The following is a 22,098-nucleotide window of genomic DNA, read 5'->3' as shown; positions in this document are numbered from 1 at the left end:
TAATCAAGGTTCTTGCTTCCGTAATATAGATTCTTGTGAACTTCGCTCAAGCATAATTATACTGTACTGTAAATAACTCACACTGCTTGGAACAATGGAAAACTATTCCATAATTCACAACGAACTGCGAATTGGATCCACTATTGACAATTTTGTTTGGTTTATGGCTAGTGTACCCGATGAGTGAGAATGTGAATTTACTTTAATAAATGTATAATGTATCCAGTACCATTTTCCTAGATATTTAAATGCTTATGTCTTCATTCATAACTTCTATTTTCATGTTCAACTTTCAGGAGGCTGTAACTTAGTCAATTTTTAAATTATGACATAGGCTCCTACGTTTATATGAACTTTTTAATCACAATTTTATCAGAAATCAGTTAGTAGAGTGAATCAGTCAATATATGCATGCCGGTAATCAATTATCTCTAGATATTTAACTGTAAATCGCTGTTACAATAAACTTTCATGATATATTAGATTAAAATTGTGGAAAATGATTACTAGGTTTATCAGTATGTGCAAGAAATCTCGCGAGTTCAACAAATGTATGCATGTTGAGAGAGAGAGCGAGAGAGAGGGAAAGAGAAGGAGGGGGAAGGAGAGAGAGAGAGAGAGAATTTTTTCCAGGGAAAATTTGCAAGTTATTTTCCGCTCACTTTAAATTTGGATGCTGAAAAACCTCTGCGGTTGAAAGCATTGTTAAATAAAATACTAGTATGGCAAATATTAACTAATTTAAGAAAAACTATAATAAATTGTCCATATCAGATAAATGGATACATACAGCAGCTATTTAATGAAATTACCTTCAGAAAAAGTTGTAGTCTTTTTCCAAATAACAACACATTGTTTACTGTGTTATGATGACTCAGCAGCGTAGCTTTCGGCTGTCCAGTGGTACCCTAAAAAAACGGATATTATACATATTGATTACACACTTTTTAACACTTTGTATCACTTAAGAATCAAATCAAATCAAAATCTTACACGAAAAGTTTATTTGTAATTTAATTGGTTTGTTAAAACATACGTTCTTTCCAGAATTTCAATCTTTCTCCTCAGCTTTACTTAATAGAAAATTTATTATTGAACACTAGACTACTGCCAAAATATGAAATTGAATATTCTAAATTTAAAACTTTGACTCCAAAACTATGAAAGCTGGTACCTACATTCTTCGTTTTGTCAATGCATTTAAATTCCTAGTAATTTGCAAGAAAATTGAGATTTCTCAGAATTCATATATTGTGGCTGTAATTATTTTACTCTATGAAAATACAGTAAACTTTAGACTTGTTACTTACCGACGTAAACTGCAAGTTAGTACCATCGTCTGCATTGATCTCAGACTGGAGTTGTTGAATGTAAGTCAGTTGTTCAGGTGTTGCACTATCCATTACATCTCTGAATCGGTATGCTCCTCTAGTAACAAACAAAGATTACAAGTAAATTGTGATATTTATATTACAAATAGAAGAGCAAAAAAAAAAAAAAATCAAAAAACAATTTTTATTGCTTACTGTGGTAAAACTAAATTATTGTTTACAATATTAGTTATTACTGTAACAGTATACTCTGTTGCAAAAATCTTTGTATAATGAACAGATGAAACAATTCCTTCGTAAACATACCAGTGTATATGTGACTAGAGTATTGTACATGACGTCAGAGGGAAGGGGTAGATTTGTTTTCTGTACCGTCAGGTTACAGCAACAGTGCTGAACTGTGGTGGTACGTGTCCAGTGCGATAGTAAGTGGGCGAGTCTATTTCTAACATGTAGTGCAGTGTTTTTGTGATTACTTTATATATGAAGTCATTCTAATATACAGTATGTAGACTTTAGTTGAACTGTACACTTCATAGAGGACTACCAAGAGTAACAATTTTACATTGATTATATTTCACTCCAAATGTTCCGAACAGGTAATGCGCAACGTTTATGTTGCACCGAAGTATACTGTGTCTGTACCTCTGAAACCTCCTCTTGTTTACAGCTGACTGCTATGCAGAGTTCAGAGACACCCACACTGTATGGTTAAAGTGTAGGCAACCTCGTGTCCATGAAAGGAATTGTTTCATCTTTAGTAACGAATTATTTATTTAATCTATCAGTACTAGTACTTATCAGTACTAAAGTCCCGTCGCCCTAATTTCCAGCAGCCAATCACGTTGCTGGTCGGGTACATTTAAACGTGTGCGTCTTGTGATTCGCTGATTCATTCCTTAAGGCTCGATAAATACATAATATAATCGCGCGCCATTTTAGCTCTTTCGTTGGCGTTCGCAGAAAGCACACGAAGACGTTATTTGCTGCTCAATTATTTGCTGAATTACATTGCGTTTGATTTATTATCATAGGAGCTACGACGTGATAATGTTTAAAGGTGCATCAAATAGATTCCTCGTATGGTAGCTCGGCAATGTAAGAACAAAAATGGCGAACGATACTACCTAGACTTTATAGAGCCTTCACTTTCTAAGACGTAAGCAAAGAGGCGGAGTCACGCTGGAAATAACAGCGTCGGGACTACAGTACCAGTAAGGAATCATCTCTAAATTGAACCACAGGCGACAGGTGGATTTGATGTCAACAAAGAACGGTTTATAATCCTCTTAAATGCCACTTACAAATCAGCGCGCGATTTACAGATGCATTGTCTAGTCCTTGTGACAAAGTTCTCCATTATTACATTTCGGAGTCTTGTAAACCAGGCTCAAAAACGAGTTAATCCATACCACATCCACTCAATACACTCGGTGTCAAATGTGCCCACCAGAAAGCTCCATTTAGATTCTATGCGATTTGTATTAATATAACAAGTGAGCAGCACATGCACAGGATGTTGGAACTTTGCTTGAAGAAGTGTTTCCCAACAGGTGTATCGGTCGTGCAGGTCCAATTGCGTGACCGCCACGATCTCCAGACTCAACTCTCCTAGATTTCTTTTTATGGGGATTTGTTAAGGATCATGTGTTTGCAGATAAACCTCGCACTATCCCAGAATTGATTGAAAGGATTGTGCACACTATACAGATGGTTACTCCTGAAATGCTCTCGAGAGTGCATGAGAAGATGGTCTGTCGCTTGCATTTGTGCGTTCTTTAGAGCGGCAGACATGTTTAGAACTGTGAGCCATGATTAGTGTAAGTGTAAGTTCATTTCAATTTATCGTAATTTGCGATTTTTTGACACTAACCCTAAGTTTTAAATTTCATAGCTATAGATTCATTCATCTTTACATAGAAAAATAGAGACTTTTAGCGGGCAAATGCGTTACCAAATTGAGTATATGGCACCGGAAAGGTTCTTACTAGCATAGATGTACAACACAGCCAAAAATCTAAAAAAAAAAATAGTCAATTTTTCCAGTGGTCAGTTATGAAAGACCCTATATATCCCTTCAAATTTCTTGTGTTTATTGCTGTTGTCTTGCAGCATTTTTAAAACTCATATTTTCCTTCTTTTAAGAAAAGAGGGTTAGACAGTTTTGCGCACATGTCTTAATTATATCATTGTTACATAAATATTAAAAACGAATGAAAGTAGTTCTGTAAAATAGTCATACTGTAAGGAGGACCAACCATGACTCAGCTGAACTTCTTTCACGAAATGGGAATGTTTTGGTTAGAAAAGCGTCTGTGAGTGAGTTTCTTTCTAGTGCTTTGATTTGTCTTGTCACCCTCATTTCAATTTTGACCTAATTAATTTTGCCATATAATAATAATAATAACAATAATAATAATAATAATAATAATCATCATCATCATCATCACCATCATCATCTCCTCCTAATAGCCACCATACGCTAATTGAAAAGTAACGTTACATAATTACACAAATCCACTCTTTACAGAATATTTAACAGAAAGCCCCTCTTAAATATAGATTCAATGCAGTGTTCTCAAGTCGTGTACTCACGGCAGCTTGTTGTCGCTAATTACAATAAGAGAAGTGAGATCTGGAACATTTTCGCTACGTAGTTGTCCTGGTGCGCAGGTCTGAAGTTCCGGTGCAATTTTCATCACCATTTCATGATACTTTTGTGTCTTGAACGTCTCGGGAGCGATGAGTGCCTTTACTCCAACCTTTGCGAGACAGTAGTGCAGTTCTGATGTCTGGTAGGCTGGATTTATATTCACCTGACACGTAAAATAACTCGTATTAAGAAGTGACAGCTTCAAATACTTGCGGTGTACTGTAAGTAGTAACATGAGCTGCAGCCAGGAAGTCAAAAGGAGGATAGCAATGGCAATGGCAATGGCAATTTTTAATAACAAAGGGGAGCATCTTCTGCGGACCTCTGGGAAAACAACTAAGGAAGAAACTACCGAACTGCTTTGTGTGGAGTGTGGCATTGTATGGGACAAAAACATTGACATTACGACGAAGTGAAGAGAAACGACTAGAAGCATTTGAAATGTGTATATGGAGAAGAATGGAGCATGTGAAATGAACAGACAGAATAAGAAATGAAACTGGAAAGAGTGGGTGAAGGAAGGATGATGCTGAAAGTGATCAGGAAGAGAAAAAGGAATTGGTTGGGTCACTGGCTGAGAAGAAACTGCCTACTGAAGGATGCACTGGAAGGAATGATGAACGGAAGAAGAGTTCGGGGCAGAAGAAGATATCAGATGATAGACGACATTAAGATATATGGATCATATGCGGAGAATAGGATGAAGGCTGAAAATAGGAAAGATTGGAGAATGCTGGATTTGCAGTGAAAGATCTGCTCTTGGGCAGAGAACTATGAATGAATGAAGAATAAGTACCATTAGTCATATATGATTAAGTTTAATGTTTGCACGGTATATTATAGCCTATTATGCAGTATTTTAGCAACTAAAGTACATGTCACTGCGGAATCTACAGTGGAGTAAGAAGTGGGGACACGGAAGGTTCAGCGCTTAGAGACAGTAGCCTATCTATTCTTCCAATATCTGGGGATATCTGCTCTTGCACATTGCTCGTGTGCAGCGAGTGCTCTTGCACAAAAAGCAGGAGTTGGCTACCACTGGTCTATGGTAACATGAATATTCTATCAAGAGAACAATAAAACTAAAGTACAGTAGACTCTTGCTAATCCGATCATTTCTTGCACAGATGGGTGCCGGCAGCATACTGCATTGGACATTGTCTCGGATAGGACGGTTTTGTCTCGGACCGTTCGATCTGACGGGAGGCTGCAGTATATTGCATCGGGTATGTCCCGGGACATTCATCCGATGCAGTATGCTGCAGCCTGATAGTGCTTAAAAATATATTCAAATCTAGTGTTATAAGCTGCGCCAACCACTTCACTTGCACTTCTAAATCGAAACTAGAGCGTTCCAAACGTGGCCGACGCTTGTACTTATACGCATATACCCTAAGTCAGTGATGTCAAATCAAGCGCATTTTTCTGACCTTGACATCGTGCGCGGCATAAAGCGCTAGGCATGGAAGGAGGAAGAATTATGTACATGAATAAGCAGCCTGTTGGATTAAGAAAGCAGTGGTGTACAAACTTAAAATGGGACGTGAAATTTTATGTCGTTATTTTTGTATGGCTTCTTTCTGTTTGATATTTTCTATATTATCTGTAAAACAAAAGTACACCAATTTCTTAATATTGCACTTGTGTTTTAAATGTTAATAACATAATAAAGAATTAAGAAGGAATATCCACATAAATTCCGTAGTAGTACAATTGAGGTGCGTTTTCACAAAACTCGTTATCTACAAAATCTTCTTTTTTTCAAGACAACTTTTTTCTAAAATACACAACTGTAGATACCGAGTTTTGAAAAATCTCTTTTATTTCAAGATAATTTACTGATATACTTACCAACTTTAGCTTAATTCTGATAGCACCATTAGATTCTCCTGACCCAAAAACATAAGGATACGCTAAAACCTCAAAATCGAAAAAAATGTAGATAACGAGTTTTGTGAAAACGCCCCTCAATTATACTTTACTTGGTGAATGAAACATCATTCAGAAAAGTAAGTGATATTCCAAAGAATAGGGAGGCCGAGACGTAGATGGGAAGATAATATTAAAATGAATTTGAGGGAGGTGGGATATGACGATAGAGAATGGATTAATTTTGCTCAGGATAGGGACCAATGGCGGGCTTATGTGAGGGCGGCAATGAACCTCCAGGTTCCTTAAAAGCAAGTAAGTAAGTAAGTAAGAAATTGAATATGACATGGTAAATTGAAATTGATATTGATGGTAACTTTAGCCTTAAAAAAATAATCAATAAACTAATCAAAACAAAGCAAAGTTACGTAGATATATGTTTTAACTGTAACTAATATTACATAACAAAACTCTTATCGCATTATTGGTGCGCAACTTCCTATCATCAGAATATTAAATTATTCTCTCGAAATCTGCTGAAGCTATAGAGCTGACATTTTTACAACACATGGAAACATATCTTTTGTTTATGATGTAAAAGTAGTTCCTTTATTAATTCATTTCCTTACAAACATTTTCTATGCGAGTATTTTCAAAATTTGTAATACACTATCTTCAATATTACGTATTTACGATATATTGGATTGAAGAAAACATCGTTTCAGTACCTGTAAGTCTACTAAATAAACATATCTGAAAATTTCACTTTTCTATAAAAAAAAAAGTTGAGAAAATATTCATTTTGAATAAAAAAGTAAACTTGTGAAAAATGAGCATTAAAATTAAAAGTGGCATTCTTATAATGCACTTACACTTCTCAGACAAATCTATAAATTAATATGGATACAGTTTTAATAAGTTGACTTCCCTTTATCCATTGAATCAGTGCTGGCCATCACTGTATATAGCTCATCCCTCAAAGTACACGCGCTTCCTGTTGGTTCAGGATATCCCGCGTAACGGGAGGTTAGGACTCCCACCTTTACAGTCAGTAGTCTACTATATAGCTTGCAGTAGAGATATCATTCTTGCTGCCGTCTTTACCCCAAGGAAATACCCCTCGTAAACCTCAAGGTCATAGTGCAGCCGGAAGGGTTAGATCAGTGATGCCAAAACGTGCTCTCAAGAACCCGCACAACATTTCCTTAAGAGCGATTATTGTACTTTATCTAGTTAAAAATGAACCTTGTTGAAATTGTATTCCTTGTAGTATGAGCACGCATTGCAGGCGCTTTGACATCCCTGGGTTAGATCAATGGAAAAAGTCCATGACCTTGTAGTACGTGTCTGTATGTAAACATAACCCTTTCCATAGTGATGTAATATGCCTATTTGTGTCAGTTTGTAGTTTATGAAATCATTTCACGCGACCTAGACCTATGATAAGCATATAATCATTTCTTCAAGAACATTGGCTGCCTCAACTCTCCTCTTGACACCGCTGTACATCTCTTATCCTCTTACAGATCTCTGCTTAAATACGTTAACTGGAGTTTTAATGAATGCTTATTATTTCTCTTATGACAGTTTGATTCAGATGTCAGCACAAATCGGCGAGTGATAACTGGAACTCGTTTATGGAATGGGTTTAAACATGCGATACAATGCTTTGTGCCAAATATTTTGTCGTAATATTGTAGGAAATGCGACAAGTGTAAATTTTAACGGGTGGTTGATTTGTTGTGCCATCGGCAAAGCGCTGCGCCGATCTGATGATAGTTATTGCTTTAGTATCTCACTTTATTGACGTACTTTAATAACTTATTAAAATAATAAACTTATGTTCATCATTACATCAATCAAAGTGTTCACCCTCTGTTCTTAAACATGTGTCATTCCAGTTGAGAAGATTGCGGGAAACTGCGTGATAATTGGTACCCTACTTCAAGTTTTTCCTCAATTAAAGCAGGATTGGGCCTTATCTTGTCCCCAAGAATGCCATGAGTTTGCGCTTTTTTCTTCAACTTAAAAATTGGTTGTGATGATGGAACGGGATAATTACAACGAAATTTCCGCTTGCAGGATATGCAAGAAGGTTTTATTTTTACATAATTGTCGTAAATGGATATTCTTTTTTTTTTTTAATTACATCGAGTTCTCACCATATTACACAGTGAACCACTCACATCGCGAAAATGTGTTAAACTAGTACCACAGTCTAGTACATACAGTCACGAAGCTTAATACGTAGTAAATATGCATCCATAGATAGTTGCTAACCACTAGGATCGCTAATATCGCCTCATTACAGATAATGCGAAATAATACCGGCACAGTCTATTGTTCCTAGCACCCTCACAATTCAAGCTTCGTGACTGTATATACTAGACTGTGCTAGTACCATACACAATTAGAGATGGCCGATATTTCACAAACCGGTATTTTGTCACAGGTACGTGGTTGTCATTTATAAACCTATGACTGATGATACGAAATATCTGTGACAAAATATCGCTATCGAAATCTGTTCCGTAGTAGAAAGAGTACCGGTATTGAATATTCAATACTCTGTGACTGATGTTTGTATCACATGTGATCGAAGAGTGTTATTCAGTAGGCTGCTCTTAGAATTGTGACTCTCTGACCTTCTCACAACTTTCTTCTCTACGCTGTGAGTTCGCTCATGCTCATAATGCAATAACAGCAATCAGACAGTAATTACTTGTTCGTGATATTTTGTTCGCTATATATATTTTTTTCAAAGTGATGATTTGTTGCAAAGTTATTAACTACATTATAATAATAATAATATAATCATGAGTCTGATATTTTGCTTTTGTAGTTACTGTCTGTTTATTATATTTTTCTAAATACTTTATGTATTACCTGAGATCTTTAAAATTTCATATAACTGTGGATTTATATTAACTTATATGTACTTTCCACTTAATTTTTACATAATAACAATATTTGTCCAGTTATATTTTAATTAAAAATGAGTTTAAATAAGTAGCCTACAACATTATTTGTAATAACTAGACTTCGTGGAATTGCCACGAGATCGCAAGGTTTACTGCGCACGCGGTATAGACTGTTTGACAAGGGGCGTGCAAAGAATGGAGTATGCGTCTAATGTAAACACTGAGCAGTATGCTGCGGTTACAATAAAACCTGTATCCTGCATTCAAGAAATATAATGAATGACCATTTAAGTAGGAAATGTCTAAACATGTAAATACACAATTATTTTATAGTGAGATATATTAACTCTTAAAATTTAATGTAAGATACTCACATCATCCTTGAATATGTGCATTGCAGTGAAGAATTGCGTACATTTTGATCGACTGCAAAGTAACCTCCCCCGATGGTCACTTAAACAGTTTTTATTTTGGGAAAATGTACGTTCATCATCACACGATGTAATACGTACATATTTGAAGAACGAAAAGTCACTACTTTTTAGTACAACAACTTCAGATGTCTTGTCGTGACCCGATAGATAGTAAGTACATAATTTATAATGCGAATTTGTGAATAGGCACAATTTTTAGCAATAATGTTTCTCAACTTATATTTCATTTTTTCTGAAATTAGTGAATTGTTATTTTGAATAACGGTTTCTGATACTTTATCCACTACATTAAGGGCTTCTGAGTGTTGTAGTTTAGACGATTCTAACAGGATGATACTTTAGACACGATTGTAAAATTAGAATCAATGACCAAAATATCTTCCAATAGCTGTTCAGAAGGCAATGATTTTACAGCTGCAACAGCGGAACTGTCTGTGCTATCCAATGCATCAATTACCTCCATTATTTTGCCGTAATGTTCTGCATAATAATTAACAGCATCCAACCACGTTCCCCAACGGGTCAAGAATGGCTGCGGGGGTAAGGGTATTCCAGGAGCATTTATTTGGAACAGCAACACTCTCATTGTAGTATGTTTGATTGAATTCTTGTCTGCACTGAACAAATGTTAAGCTTTGACTATTCCAACCACAGTAATGCAAAAACAAGTGCTTACATAGGTATACATTAGCTATAGCCTGTCTATTTGGACCGGTCACAACTCTTAACACGAACTGCTTATACTACGAGACCGGGCGGTCGCCCACCTTCTCTATACTACCGTACATCGGCAACCTGATAGCATGCTGCGTGTGGCAATTCAACGAAGTCTAGTAATAACTTTATTACCTGTACTTCTCTTATTTATCTATGAACCAGTTGAGCATAACTTTTGTCACCTTATTGCTCAATTGATAAGTATTTATTTGTTAATGGTGCATGTACGTAATTTATTTGTTGGATTTTCCCATATAAATCACTGATCTGTGGCATGTATGAAGAAATCGTATCTATATGTCACTGTACGTTAATATTTCATGATAATTTTTATCGGTGTGACAAAATCACCGATAAAAGTCACAGATATTTTAATGTCACAGTCACAGTTGTCACAGATACTTGAAAATATTGCTTAAGAGGACATTTATGTGAGTTTTAAATCTTTTACAATTTTCATAAAAAATTTATGAATTTTAAACTACATAAACATCCCTACAGTAGTATCATCTGTACAAAATTTGGTACCATTAGGCCTAATAGTTTTGAAATAATATTTTTTAAATATATTTTATGTTGGAGTCACTAAAAGACTCCTTGCATCACAATTTCGCAATTTTTGGTTCATATTAGCTCAAAAGCTTCAAAATAATCATGGGAACATAAATTAATTATGTATCGAATATGAATGAGGTCTCGCCACCTCATTACATATTACACGACTAGTATGACTAGTCAGTTTGTTTTTAATACCATTAAGTACGAGAAAAATTCGTACCGGCACCGGGAATCGAACCCAGGACCTCTGAGCTGTGCGCGCTGAGTGCTCTCTAACCAACTGAGCTATGCCGGGACCCGATTCACGACGCCGGCCGAACTCCTCTCGTAGTGTCATGTTACGGCCTTACTGCCTGCATTTAAGACGATACACGTCATATATATACAGGAGCGCATATTAAATGACTTTATGGCCATATTCAACAACAGTTTCTTAAAACTGTTAACATCATATATGTATCGAATATGAATGAGGTCTCGCCCACCTCATTACATATTACACGACTAGTATGACTAGTCAGTTTGTTTTTAATACCGTTAAGTACGAGAAAAATTCGTACCGGCACCGGGAATCGAACCCAGGACCTCTCAGCGAGACCTCATTCATATTCGATACATATATGATGTTAACAGTTTTAAGAAACTGTTGTTGAATATGGCCATAAAGTCATTTAATATGCGCTCCTGTGTATATATATGACGTGTATCGTCTTAAATGCAGGCAGTAAGGCCGTAACATGACACTACGAGAGGAGTTCGGCCGGCGTCGTGAATCGGGTCCCGGCATAGCTCAGTTGGTTAGAGAGCACTCAGCGCGCACAGCTGAGAGGTCCTGGGTTCGATTCCCGGTGCCGGTACGAATTTTTCTCGTACTTAATGGTATTAAAAATAAATTAATTAGATTTTTGAGCTCTGTCTAAATAGAGAGTCGCAATAAATTTTTAAGTCGATTTTCTTAATTTGTTACCATTATTTCACCTTAGTGTCCTCTTAAGCTCATCTACAGGGTGATTCACGAGGATTTACCGTTCCTTACGGAGCTTATTTCCAAAGACATTCTGAGCAAAAAAAAAAATCATGTAAACATTTGTCCTAATCTCAATATTTTCAGAATTACACTAATTTGAAGTTGTTTATAAAATACCATTATTCTTGAGTTTTAGGGGTAAAAGAATATTACCTATAAAGAATGAACTATTCAGGAGTAGGCTATCATTTCTTTAATTAGCTAGTATTCTGAAGCTAAAAATGTGTTAATTCTATAGTTGCTTTGTACAGTTTTTTTATTTTTAATTACAAAATTACATTTTCTTACGCACTTATCACAACAATTGTTACAAATCACGCCACTCCTGTAAATTCTTTAAGGCTGTGCATTAGAATGCAGAATTAAACTGTAATGAAGCAAGTTCCTAAAGTCGTATGATTTGTAACAATTTTTGTGATAAGTACATAAGAATGATGTCATTTTTAGTTAAAAATTGAAAAAAAAATAAATAAAATCTGTACAAAGCAATTATTAACAACACCTTTTTAGCTTCAGAACATTAGCCAATTAAAGAACTGACACTTCTGAATAGTTCATTCTCTATTTGTAATATTTTTTTAACCTTAAAACTAAAGAAAAAAGTATTTAGTAACTTATTTCAAATTTAATGTAACTTTGAAAATATTGAGATTAGGACAAATGTTTATATGACATTTTTTTTTGCTCAGAATGTCTTCGGAAATAAGCTCTTGACGGTAAATCCTCGTGAGTCACTCTGTATATACACAATACTGTACTCAACTGCGTATGAAACCGGTTATCAGCTAGCATGACTTGCGGCAGCCGACCTTGTCTAAGCCGAGAACACAGACCAGTTTCGGATGTTTTCTGTCACCCTAACTGGCAGACGCTCGATATTTTACTTCAAAAGTTGAATAAATTTAAGCAATAATTTCCAGTAGGCTATGATGATTGTTAGTACCTGTAGGCTATGTGCTGTAGTTTGTATACTTGATAATTGCAGTGTTTCACATCCCATGTTTTTAACAGCGGCATCTTTGACTCTCAGATCACGGCAGTTAATATTTAGCTTAAACGTATCCATCTATTTCTCCTTTTCGTTTCTATTATCTTCTACTTCCCAATCTATATTTCTCTTTCATATACTCTGATATCCTATTTAAATGCCCAGAAATCTTAGTCTTCTTCTTACATTAAGAAATTACCTTCTTTAAATAATACAGATTTTTTTTATAACGGTGTTTCGGACTTTATCTTTTCTTTTCTTTCAGTTCATCCTTCTCCAAATTTAACAATATTAAAATTCACATAGCCTACTTCGACTATTGATTGAAATGAATTGCAGTAATACGCATAATATTCTCTCTCTAACAGATCCTTTTGCTATGAATGTCATTGTACTTATTTTGATTTCATATTTATAAAATCCGTTAACATCGACGTGATAATTGGCTCCTGGTATTTCTGTACGCCCAAAGAATTACTGACTCACAATCTCGTTTCGTTGATCTTCAAACTATATTAAACCGTAAAATAATCATTAGAGGCATGGGGGAAGAAATTCTCTCATGAAATTTCGGCCAGTGTATGGGACCGGTGCCCATCCAGCATCGTGATGCATTTGGGGAGCTACGATAGGTAGCGAAATCCGGTTATGAAAGCCAGCTGTAACGGCTGGGAGGGGATCATCGTGCTAACCACACGATACCTCCATTCTGGTTGGATGATCGTCCATCTCTGCTTTGGCATGTGGACGTGAGGCCAGCAGCGGGCTGGTATCATCATCATCATCATCATCATCATCATCATCATCATCAGTAGAGTCCTGTACATCGAACATATAGATTCGTATGGAGAGGTAGTTGCAAGTCAACAGGTCACGCTTCAGTGAACCAGGGAGTTGTCCCCATAGGTAGGAAGTTCGTACTAAAAGAGTAGTTTTCAGTTGAGTATAGCGAGAAGTATAGATGTCACCGCGCCTCGCCCTGCTCCCGCTCGCTACAGACGATACGCAGTTCACATAAACAACACACAGTATCATTCTGTGGAGTTGTGTACAGTCGTGAGTAATTTGAAGAATATTGTTAATTTATATTAATATTTTAGGTTCTGAACAAAGTGAGCTATTCTGTTATTATTATACAGGGACATCATTTTATTTTTACTAACATTTTTAATATTAATCTGGCTATACCTTTAGAGAACCGGAAACACAGTTTTCTACCCCCTTCCACGATTGTAGTTCGATGATGGCGTAAAACACAAACAAATCACTCTACTAGGTATAGGAGAGAAGAAAAGTAGTCCATCCATTTACGTAAACTAGGAAATATCGCGATTTTGAGTTCGATAATTTTCATTAGGTTTTTGTTTAATCAAAATACAGTACTGTATTAAGAATAAGTGTTTTTACTCACGAACTGAGTTATCCATGCGAACGTATTCATTATGCAGTGTATATTATACTTTGTACAGCACATTAGCGTACAATATAGAGAAAGAAATTAAATTGAAAAATAATCATAATATGAATATATAAACACATTTTTGAAAATGGTGGCCGTTCATTTCGATACAGGCTTCAGTTCTTTTGTGCATATTATCGCACTATAGACTATTGCATCTAACTCCAATTGCCAGTTTCGTCTTTCGTACTAGTAACTCATGTTGAAATAATTCTGTACCTATTCTATAAAAGAGTACCTTACGTACTGTAAATTCAATATTCATTTCTGCCGACCCGCACAGATAAAATTACTCAGACATGCTATCTACTGTCCGTCCAAGTGGTTATGCCGCAGGATCGTAAAAAAGGGAGTTAATTACTTAACGAGGCCCTTTTATTTAAGTTATTTTAAACAGTTGTATAATATTATGTAAACGTCCAATTCCTAACAGAAATTAATGTTTTCAGAAAAGAGCTAAGACAGTCCAGCTTTTACAGGGGGCGCAGCAGAAGCAGGTGGGGGAAATCGGGATGCGACGTAGGCAAACGGACAGTACCTGTGCGAAAATATGATTCAATATTGAAAGTTCTTTCGTCACTGGAAAACGCGAACATATTTCTGGAATGTACTATAGGCTACTCACTAATTCAGTGCTGTTTACTATATGCGGCCTTCATTCTGTGTGGAGGACAGTTGTTGAAACTTCATTAGTAGAAGGGGTGGGAGTGAAGTACATTCAAAAACTCAGGTACAGTAAAAATTGAAGTAAAAATAAAATTATGTCCCTGTATTATTTACGTAATGTTAATATTATGCATGATTCCTAAAAAGTAAACTCATCTGTTATTAAATAATTATGTAAACAGGAGTGTGTAATACGTTTATTTTTTCCCGGATTATTCTTCGTTAAATGTTGACGTCTCATACTGCTACGCTTTTGGTTGCGTTACAGTCCAAGTTCAACATCGGAATTACGATACGAACTTTCTAGTTATCATTACAATAGAAATGAAAAATTTTTTTGAAAACAATTATGGGTAAATGAGACATAGAAATTACTAATAGTTCATGCTATGTCAGGCCTATAATTTTCTGTACATGAATTTTATACGTAGAAACTTATTCAATTCGTTCTGTAAAGTGTGAGAAATTTACATTAATTTCAAAGATCCCCGGGGTCATTCAGTATTTTGTGAACTGGTGCCGATTTAGAAAAATACCGTGTGACACAGAAGTCAGTTGGCAAATGGGAAACATTACTCTAATTAGAAATACAATTGCATGCAGTATGTTCACTACTGCATATGTTCAAAATGTGCTCCATTTACTTGAAGATAGTGCCTCACTCGATCCTGACATTCTTTTGTCACGTTTGAAAGTGTTGCAGGTGCTGGATAACATGGGTGATCCTTTGTTTCAGGTCATCTATAGTTGTAGGCTCTGTCTGAAAAAAGTGCTGTTTCACAAATCCCCAAAAAAAGAAATCAAGAGGTGTGAGGTCTGGTGACCGTGGAGGCCATGACTGAGGTCCACTTTGTCCAACCCAGTGCACACCTTAACATCTCATTTAGTTCCTGGCGAACTGTTAGAGCATAATGTGTCGTGGTCCCCATATATGTGTGTTGCTTTACATTTCCATCAAAGTAATATGGTCCCACAACCATATCACCTAGTATTCCACACAACACCATAACGTTTGGAGTACCAGAGTTGTTACCTTCACGCTTTCATCTTTGGTTTTCTCTGGACCAATATCATACATTTTATGTACTGTTCTCCAACCAGGAGATCAACCGTGAAAGGAATGTGCTTACTATTGCGTCATCTATTGGAGCGAAGTAGATTGATATATTATCGTTATAACGTCAGTTTAAAAACCATGCGCTCTCCAGCTTATATTTCCTATATGGAGGGATTAAAAGACCAGGAGATTAACACTGATCTAATTTTGTAACTAGGATAGTATAAATATGTGTGTAACAATGTTATTGTTTGTGCTGTGAGAGCGAGCCAATAGAGATACGAGCACCCACGTGTGTGACCTTATGACATCTTATGACATCAACATTCATTCACAGCATTACCCCGCTCCGTTTCATTCCCCAGACACTTTCTCGTGGTTGGAGCACAGTATGAGTGTGTCCATCCAGAAAGAATAAGCATTCGTCACAGACCAGAACATGCCTGAAGGAAGGATCGATCATTACACAAACGTTGTGTGATCCAGTTGCAATATGTTCACTTCTTGAATGGATTCTCTTCTTGCATTGTGTGTAAATGCTGTAGTTTGTAGGGGTGAAAACATGCAGATTTCAATATTCTACCTAAACTAACTGTAGTGTTGTTGTTTACCTTACCATGGCCTACTTAAAATTAATGTACTGTATTCATTTTAGGTATTCCACAGAAACTAATTTAGGAAAACTGATAAGGAGATCAAAAGTGGGAATTCTAGCAGCTCGGAATGTGAATATGTACTGCCAACCTAACAGGGCCAATAATAAGGTGACCCAGATTAGAGACATCTTGGAGGGAGCACCTCATTATGTACTTTGTACAATAATTATTTCAGTTTTACAATTAGTAATGTTTCCTATTTGTCAACTGACTTCTGTGTATATTATATGCACTGCATAAAACATTCGTCAGTGACAGATATACAAGAGTATAATATTGCATGTTTATAGTAGCCTGTTTTAGTTAATTTTATTTATATTGCAATATTTGTGTTTGCTTACGTTTTCGGAGTCTGATAATTAGGCTTGTAATATTGGGGACAGATTACAAGTTGGCTGCAGCATAATACATAGGTCGGAGACGTGAGCTAGTACGAGGGCATTGAATTGATTCTGCGATCGATTGCGGGAATAACAAGGTGCACGTAAATAAATCTGGACAGCTCTAAAAGTAAATGTAAGCTACAGAGATCACAAAGATATATTTTTACATATCATTGTTATCTGCAGAAGAATTACCATAGAATTATTCGTGGGTTTGAGTTTCCTCCTTTCCTTCAAGATCCGTACAATTACAATGCACAGTAAATCACATCTTCAGTGCCTCACCAAATTCCGCTGCAAAAATATGTGCCTGAGAACCTTTAGCCTTTGGCATTATTATTCAGCAGGTACACTATTTATGCATGCTAGAGTACTGATTGGTGAACGAATAGTAAATTTGAAACAACATTACAGGCCTATTGATATAATTATTAACTTAATTTTGAGGCATGTTACAAGCTAAGTAAATTATATTCATACTTAAAAAGTATAGCACAGAATACTAACAATGATGAATCCAGCACGTGCTGCTGCGACGAATGTCAAATACCATTGACTTGTGTTTGGTCCCCAAATTGCAACTCGATCTCCAGGCTTCAGCCCCATTCCGATTAGGCCTGCTGCAAGTCTGTCACCCTGAAAAAGGAAGATAATTGATTTTATTTGTTTATTGTAATATTATATGACCGTGGTTTGATGAAGATTGTTGCGTGATAGTAGAAAGAATGAAACAGGTAAAACTGAAATTCTTATAGAATCCAGTCTAGACGAATAGAGATAATTATTTCAATGAGATATGTGAAGCAAATCGTACACTTAGGAACCAAAAAAGGGATTACTCGAAGGAAAAACTGAATGAGATAGCAACAAATAGTAAGAATAAAAACTTTAGATATTTATATAAGAGCATAAAGGAATTTAAGAAAGAATATCAGGCAAGGTTAAACGCAGTCAAAGATGAGAATGGTGACTTCTTTTAGACTCTTATTCCATCCTGAACAGATAGAAAAACTATTTTGGACAACTACTAAATGTACATAGGCAAATAGAAATGATTGCAACGATATTCAAATACAAACTTCTGAGTCTCAAACCACACTTTCTGAAGTCGAAATTGCGATAAAAAAGCTGAAAAAGTGCAAGTCTCCAGATATCGATCAAATTCCAGCAGAATTAATACAAAAGAGTGGAAATGCATTATCTAGTGAAATTTATAACCTTGTACTTATCATTTGGGAAAAGGAAATTGTACAAGAACAATGGAAGGAGTCCATAATTGTACCTAAATTTAAGAAGGGGGGAACATACTAACTGTAGTAACTTCCGAGGAATATCAGTTTTATTGACGTCGTACAAAATTTTGTCCAATATTCTTTCGAGAAGATTAACTCCATATGTGAATGAAATTATTGAGGATCATCAGTGTGGTTTTAGACGTAATAGATCGACTATTGATAAGATTTTTTGTATATACCAGTTTCTGTCTGAAGCTTTTCCAATTCACTGCGTGCTAAATGAAGGAGATGCACTGTCACCTTTCCTTTTTAACTTGGCTAGAATATGCCACTAGGAAATTCCAGGAAAATAGAGAGGATTTCGGTTACATCAACTGGTTGTTAGTGCAGATGACGTTAATATGTTAAAGAAAATCCACAAACGATTAGGGAAAACACAGGAATTTTGCTTGAAGTAATTAAGAATATAGGTATGGAAGTAAATACCGAAAAAATGAAGTATCATTATGTCTCGTGACCAGAACATAGTATGAAATAATATAAAAATTTAAAATTTATCATTTGAAAAGGTGGAAAATTCAAATATCTTGGAGCAACAGTAGGCCCTAACAAATATAAATAACAGTTTAGAGAAATTAAACGCTGAGAAGCTTTAGTCATCCAGTCTGCTTTAAAAAATGAAAGATGGAATTTATAAAACAATTATATTACCGGTTGATCTGTATGGTTGTGAAACTAGGACTTTCACTTTGAGAGAGGAACAGAGGTTAAGGGTGTTAGAGAATAAGGTGCTTAGTCAAATATTTGGGGCTGAGAGGGATGAAGTTAGAGGTGAAAGGAGAAAATTACACAATGCAGAACTGCACACATTGTATTCTTCACCTAACATAATTAGGAACATTATATCCAGACATTTGAGATGGACAGATCATGTAGCACGTATGGGTGAATCCAGAAATGTGTATAGAGTGTTAGTTGAAAGATCTGAGGGGAAAAATACCTTTGGGGAGGCCGAGACATAGATGGGAGGATAATGTTAAAATGGATTTTAGGGAGGTGGGATATAATGACAGAGACTGGATTAATCTTTCTCAGGATAGGAACCGATGGCGGGCTTATGTGAGGGCGGTAATGAACCTCCGGGTTCCTTAAAAACCATTTGTAAGTAAGTAAGACTTAGGAGTATAATAGACGTATTCTTCGCTCTAATAGTAACAGTATATTCGTAAAGATCTCATAAAGAAAGGAACATTACAATCGAAGTAAACGAAATTCTGTTAGTCTATAGGTAACGAAATAAAGAAATGAGTAACATAATATAATTATTATTGTAGCCTATATTGAATTGTAGTGGTTAGACCTTCAGTCTCTCACTCGGGCGGCCCGGAGTTCGAGCCCCGGCCAGGCCTGCGATTTTTTGTTGAAAAATCTATAGTGATACTTTTAGCGGATAAGGTCGTTGTTGAGTTTTTACGGGGTTCTCCCGTTTCCTTATATTAGGCATATACATCATTCCAACAAACATTTCACCACTTCGTCATCATTCCATAGCATTCCCTGAACACCTGCTCGGCACGTACAAAGGGGGCTGGCGTAGGGACGAAGGGAGTTGCCTGCTCGAAACCTGGGTACGAAACGAACTTTCATGTAGGCAACCGGTGTGGGTTTGTGAATGCGCCTAGCTTGAATGTTAGCGCAATAGATCGTAAAAGGTCGCAGTGCTGGGTCATAGTACCTCTCCCGAAAATTCAATTCCATTCTATTTCATTCCATTCCATTCCAACAGTTAAAATTAATATATCTCGCTGTCGTGATCGTTCTGAATTATTAAACAGCGTTATCGACGCACGGTTTGAAGAGGAAGATGTAGTTCATTTAGATTGTCGCTGAGAGGAAAGCATATAATTTCTAACCTGTCAAGAAAATCGGGGTGTGGCTTTGTTGGGGACATGGTCTTGTGGGTTTTACGGAAATATTTGTGGCCTAAATCTAACAGATCTAGACGAAATCTTTCGTTTAACACCAAAATCAGCGCTCTAGGACATCAGAGTTGCGAGATATACTGCCAAGAAATTTTCGCCCACGCTCACAATAGCCACCAGTCGCCGCGGGATTCTACCCGCACCTCGCGCATGCGCGTTGTCAACTCAAATTCATGAGTGCATCGTAGTTGTATATCTGATCGAACGAGACCACGTGTATTTCAGTATTTCAATTGTGTTATTAGTCACGAAGTTATAATGTTGGAATGAAAAATGTTATGTTTTATTTAACGACGCTCGCAACTGCAGAGGTTATATCAGCGTCGCCGGATGTGCCGGAATTTTGTCCCGCAGGAGTTCTTTTACATGCCAGTAAATCTACTGACATGAGCCTGTCGCATTTAAGCACACTTAAATGCCATCGACCTGGCCCGGGATCGAACCCGCAACCTTGGGCATAGAAGGCCAGCGCTATACCAACTTGCCAACCAGGTCGACTGTTGGAATGAATCGCTCTACAAACTTTACATTGATGTTTCCGTCCCGGTATTCCATGTGTCGGTCTGATTTTAAACACATATTCACGGCAAAAATTTGAACAGTACGTACTTGTTTCGCTGATGTTGAAAAACCAAGAGACTCTAAGAAAAGTAATTTTTAGTCTCCTTAAACCTGAATAGAACATAGGGACGTATACACTTGAAATTCAAGTTATTTTAATATACGCATTATCTAAAAAGTGTTATAGGCTAGCGGCACGTAAAATTAGCCAATACAAATAAACAGAAAGCTTCTAGTAAACATGTAGCTGTGGAGTAACGTTTGTATTGTATTGCATTGTATTTATTTACATTCCATGGCATTTTTTTTGTTCCTTTCTTTGTTTCACAGTTTTCATTTTTTTCTTAAACTAACACGAACACAACACCCATGCCCGAGGCGGGACTCGAACCCACAACTCTTCGGACCAAGCGATAGAGACATTTCGTGCCTCTACCGCTTGCGCCACCCAGCCGGCAGCTATTCGTACATTGCTTCACAGCTAGAAAATGGAACATGTCAAAGTGCCATTATTTTAACTGATGATTATTCATGTTATAAGGAAGAAAGAAATGTCCTTACAATTTTCTTCTAATTGCAATATGTAACTAATTATTAAAGTTTACAATATTAGACGTTTTGCAACGTTGCTGGATAGGGAGGAGTGGGTTTATAAGTACACAGTACAACTCAAGCGGGTACAGACATACCGGTACAGATGCTCTGTTCCAATACAGGAGCGGACCATGATAATATTGTTATTTACATAAAACGAGCAGCAAATATAAACTTTCAATCTCATTAATAGAACATTATGGTAAATTTACATTTTATGTAACAATATTGCTCCATTTCTTATTGTATGTCTAAAAAATAAACAATAATGGTTTTCTCACAAAATCACACGAACTTCTTTCTAATGCAAAATTTTAATCTCTCCCGCTTCCGTAAAGCAGTATCATTTTTAAACAAATTTCTGGTTACGTGATTTTCAAAACGGGGTAAGAGACTCTTAGTTTCTAAAAATCGTTGAGAAACTGCTACAAAAGTTCGCGGATTAGGTAACCTTCTTTGAGGAAAACGTTGACGGTACATCCTTCTTGTCTCACTTGAATTCTGACGACTTTCTCCATAAATTAATAAAATATGATATTCCTAAACTGTGAATGACGTTGTAAGTTGTTTATTGAATACCCTGTACTGAACTGTCATCCGCTCGGCAGTATACCTATGAACAGGGAGCTTGAACTCAGCTGACTCGTACTTGCATCTGTGCAGAGTACTTCCTGCTGAACACGTTGCCACGTCTCTCACTCCAGAATATTAACAAATTTAAACATGCATTTTTATTTAATTTCACGAAAACTTAATAGAACACACAAATATTTATTTAAACTAATATTAACTATTTGCTAGATATACCTACTAATGTAACTGTTTTCGTAATTTAACTAACGATATGAGCAGTAGGCCTATAACGCAAATGAAATAGAAAAGAATTTTTTTTCTGGGAAAACTATCAAGTTTTGACCTTATGTTGTATGGACATTTTTTGATCCTGTAGATCAGACGTCTCCAAAAGCGTACTCACAAGTAAGCCCCTGAACGGAACCGAAGCCAGT

General features: G+C 36.3%; 1 protein-coding gene across 2 annotated transcripts in view; it reads right to left on the bottom strand.

Moving 5' to 3' along the window:
• LOC138703414 (medium-chain acyl-CoA ligase ACSF2, mitochondrial-like) overlaps positions 1 to 22,098 on the bottom strand; it is a 107,532-nt gene that overhangs the window by 24,317 nt on the left and 61,117 nt on the right. For both annotated transcript variants that reach the window (XM_069831252.1, XM_069831253.1), the window contains exons 3-6: positions 17,227 to 17,355; positions 3,927 to 4,147; positions 1,311 to 1,428; positions 813 to 908 (exon numbers count right to left, since the gene is read on the bottom strand). In XM_069831252.1, coding sequence (XP_069687353.1) covers positions 813 to 908; positions 1,311 to 1,428; positions 3,927 to 4,147; positions 17,227 to 17,355 — 564 coding nt within the window. The remainder of the gene's footprint in view (positions 1 to 812; positions 909 to 1,310; positions 1,429 to 3,926; positions 4,148 to 17,226; positions 17,356 to 22,098) is intronic.

Source organism: Periplaneta americana, chromosome 7 (assembly GCF_040183065.1).
Source record: "Periplaneta americana isolate PAMFEO1 chromosome 7, P.americana_PAMFEO1_priV1, whole genome shotgun sequence".
Classification (NCBI taxonomy): Eukaryota; Metazoa; Arthropoda; class Insecta; order Blattodea; family Blattidae; genus Periplaneta; species Periplaneta americana.
Note: the sequence above shows the minus strand (reverse complement) of the source record. Positions and strands in the feature narration are given on the sequence as shown.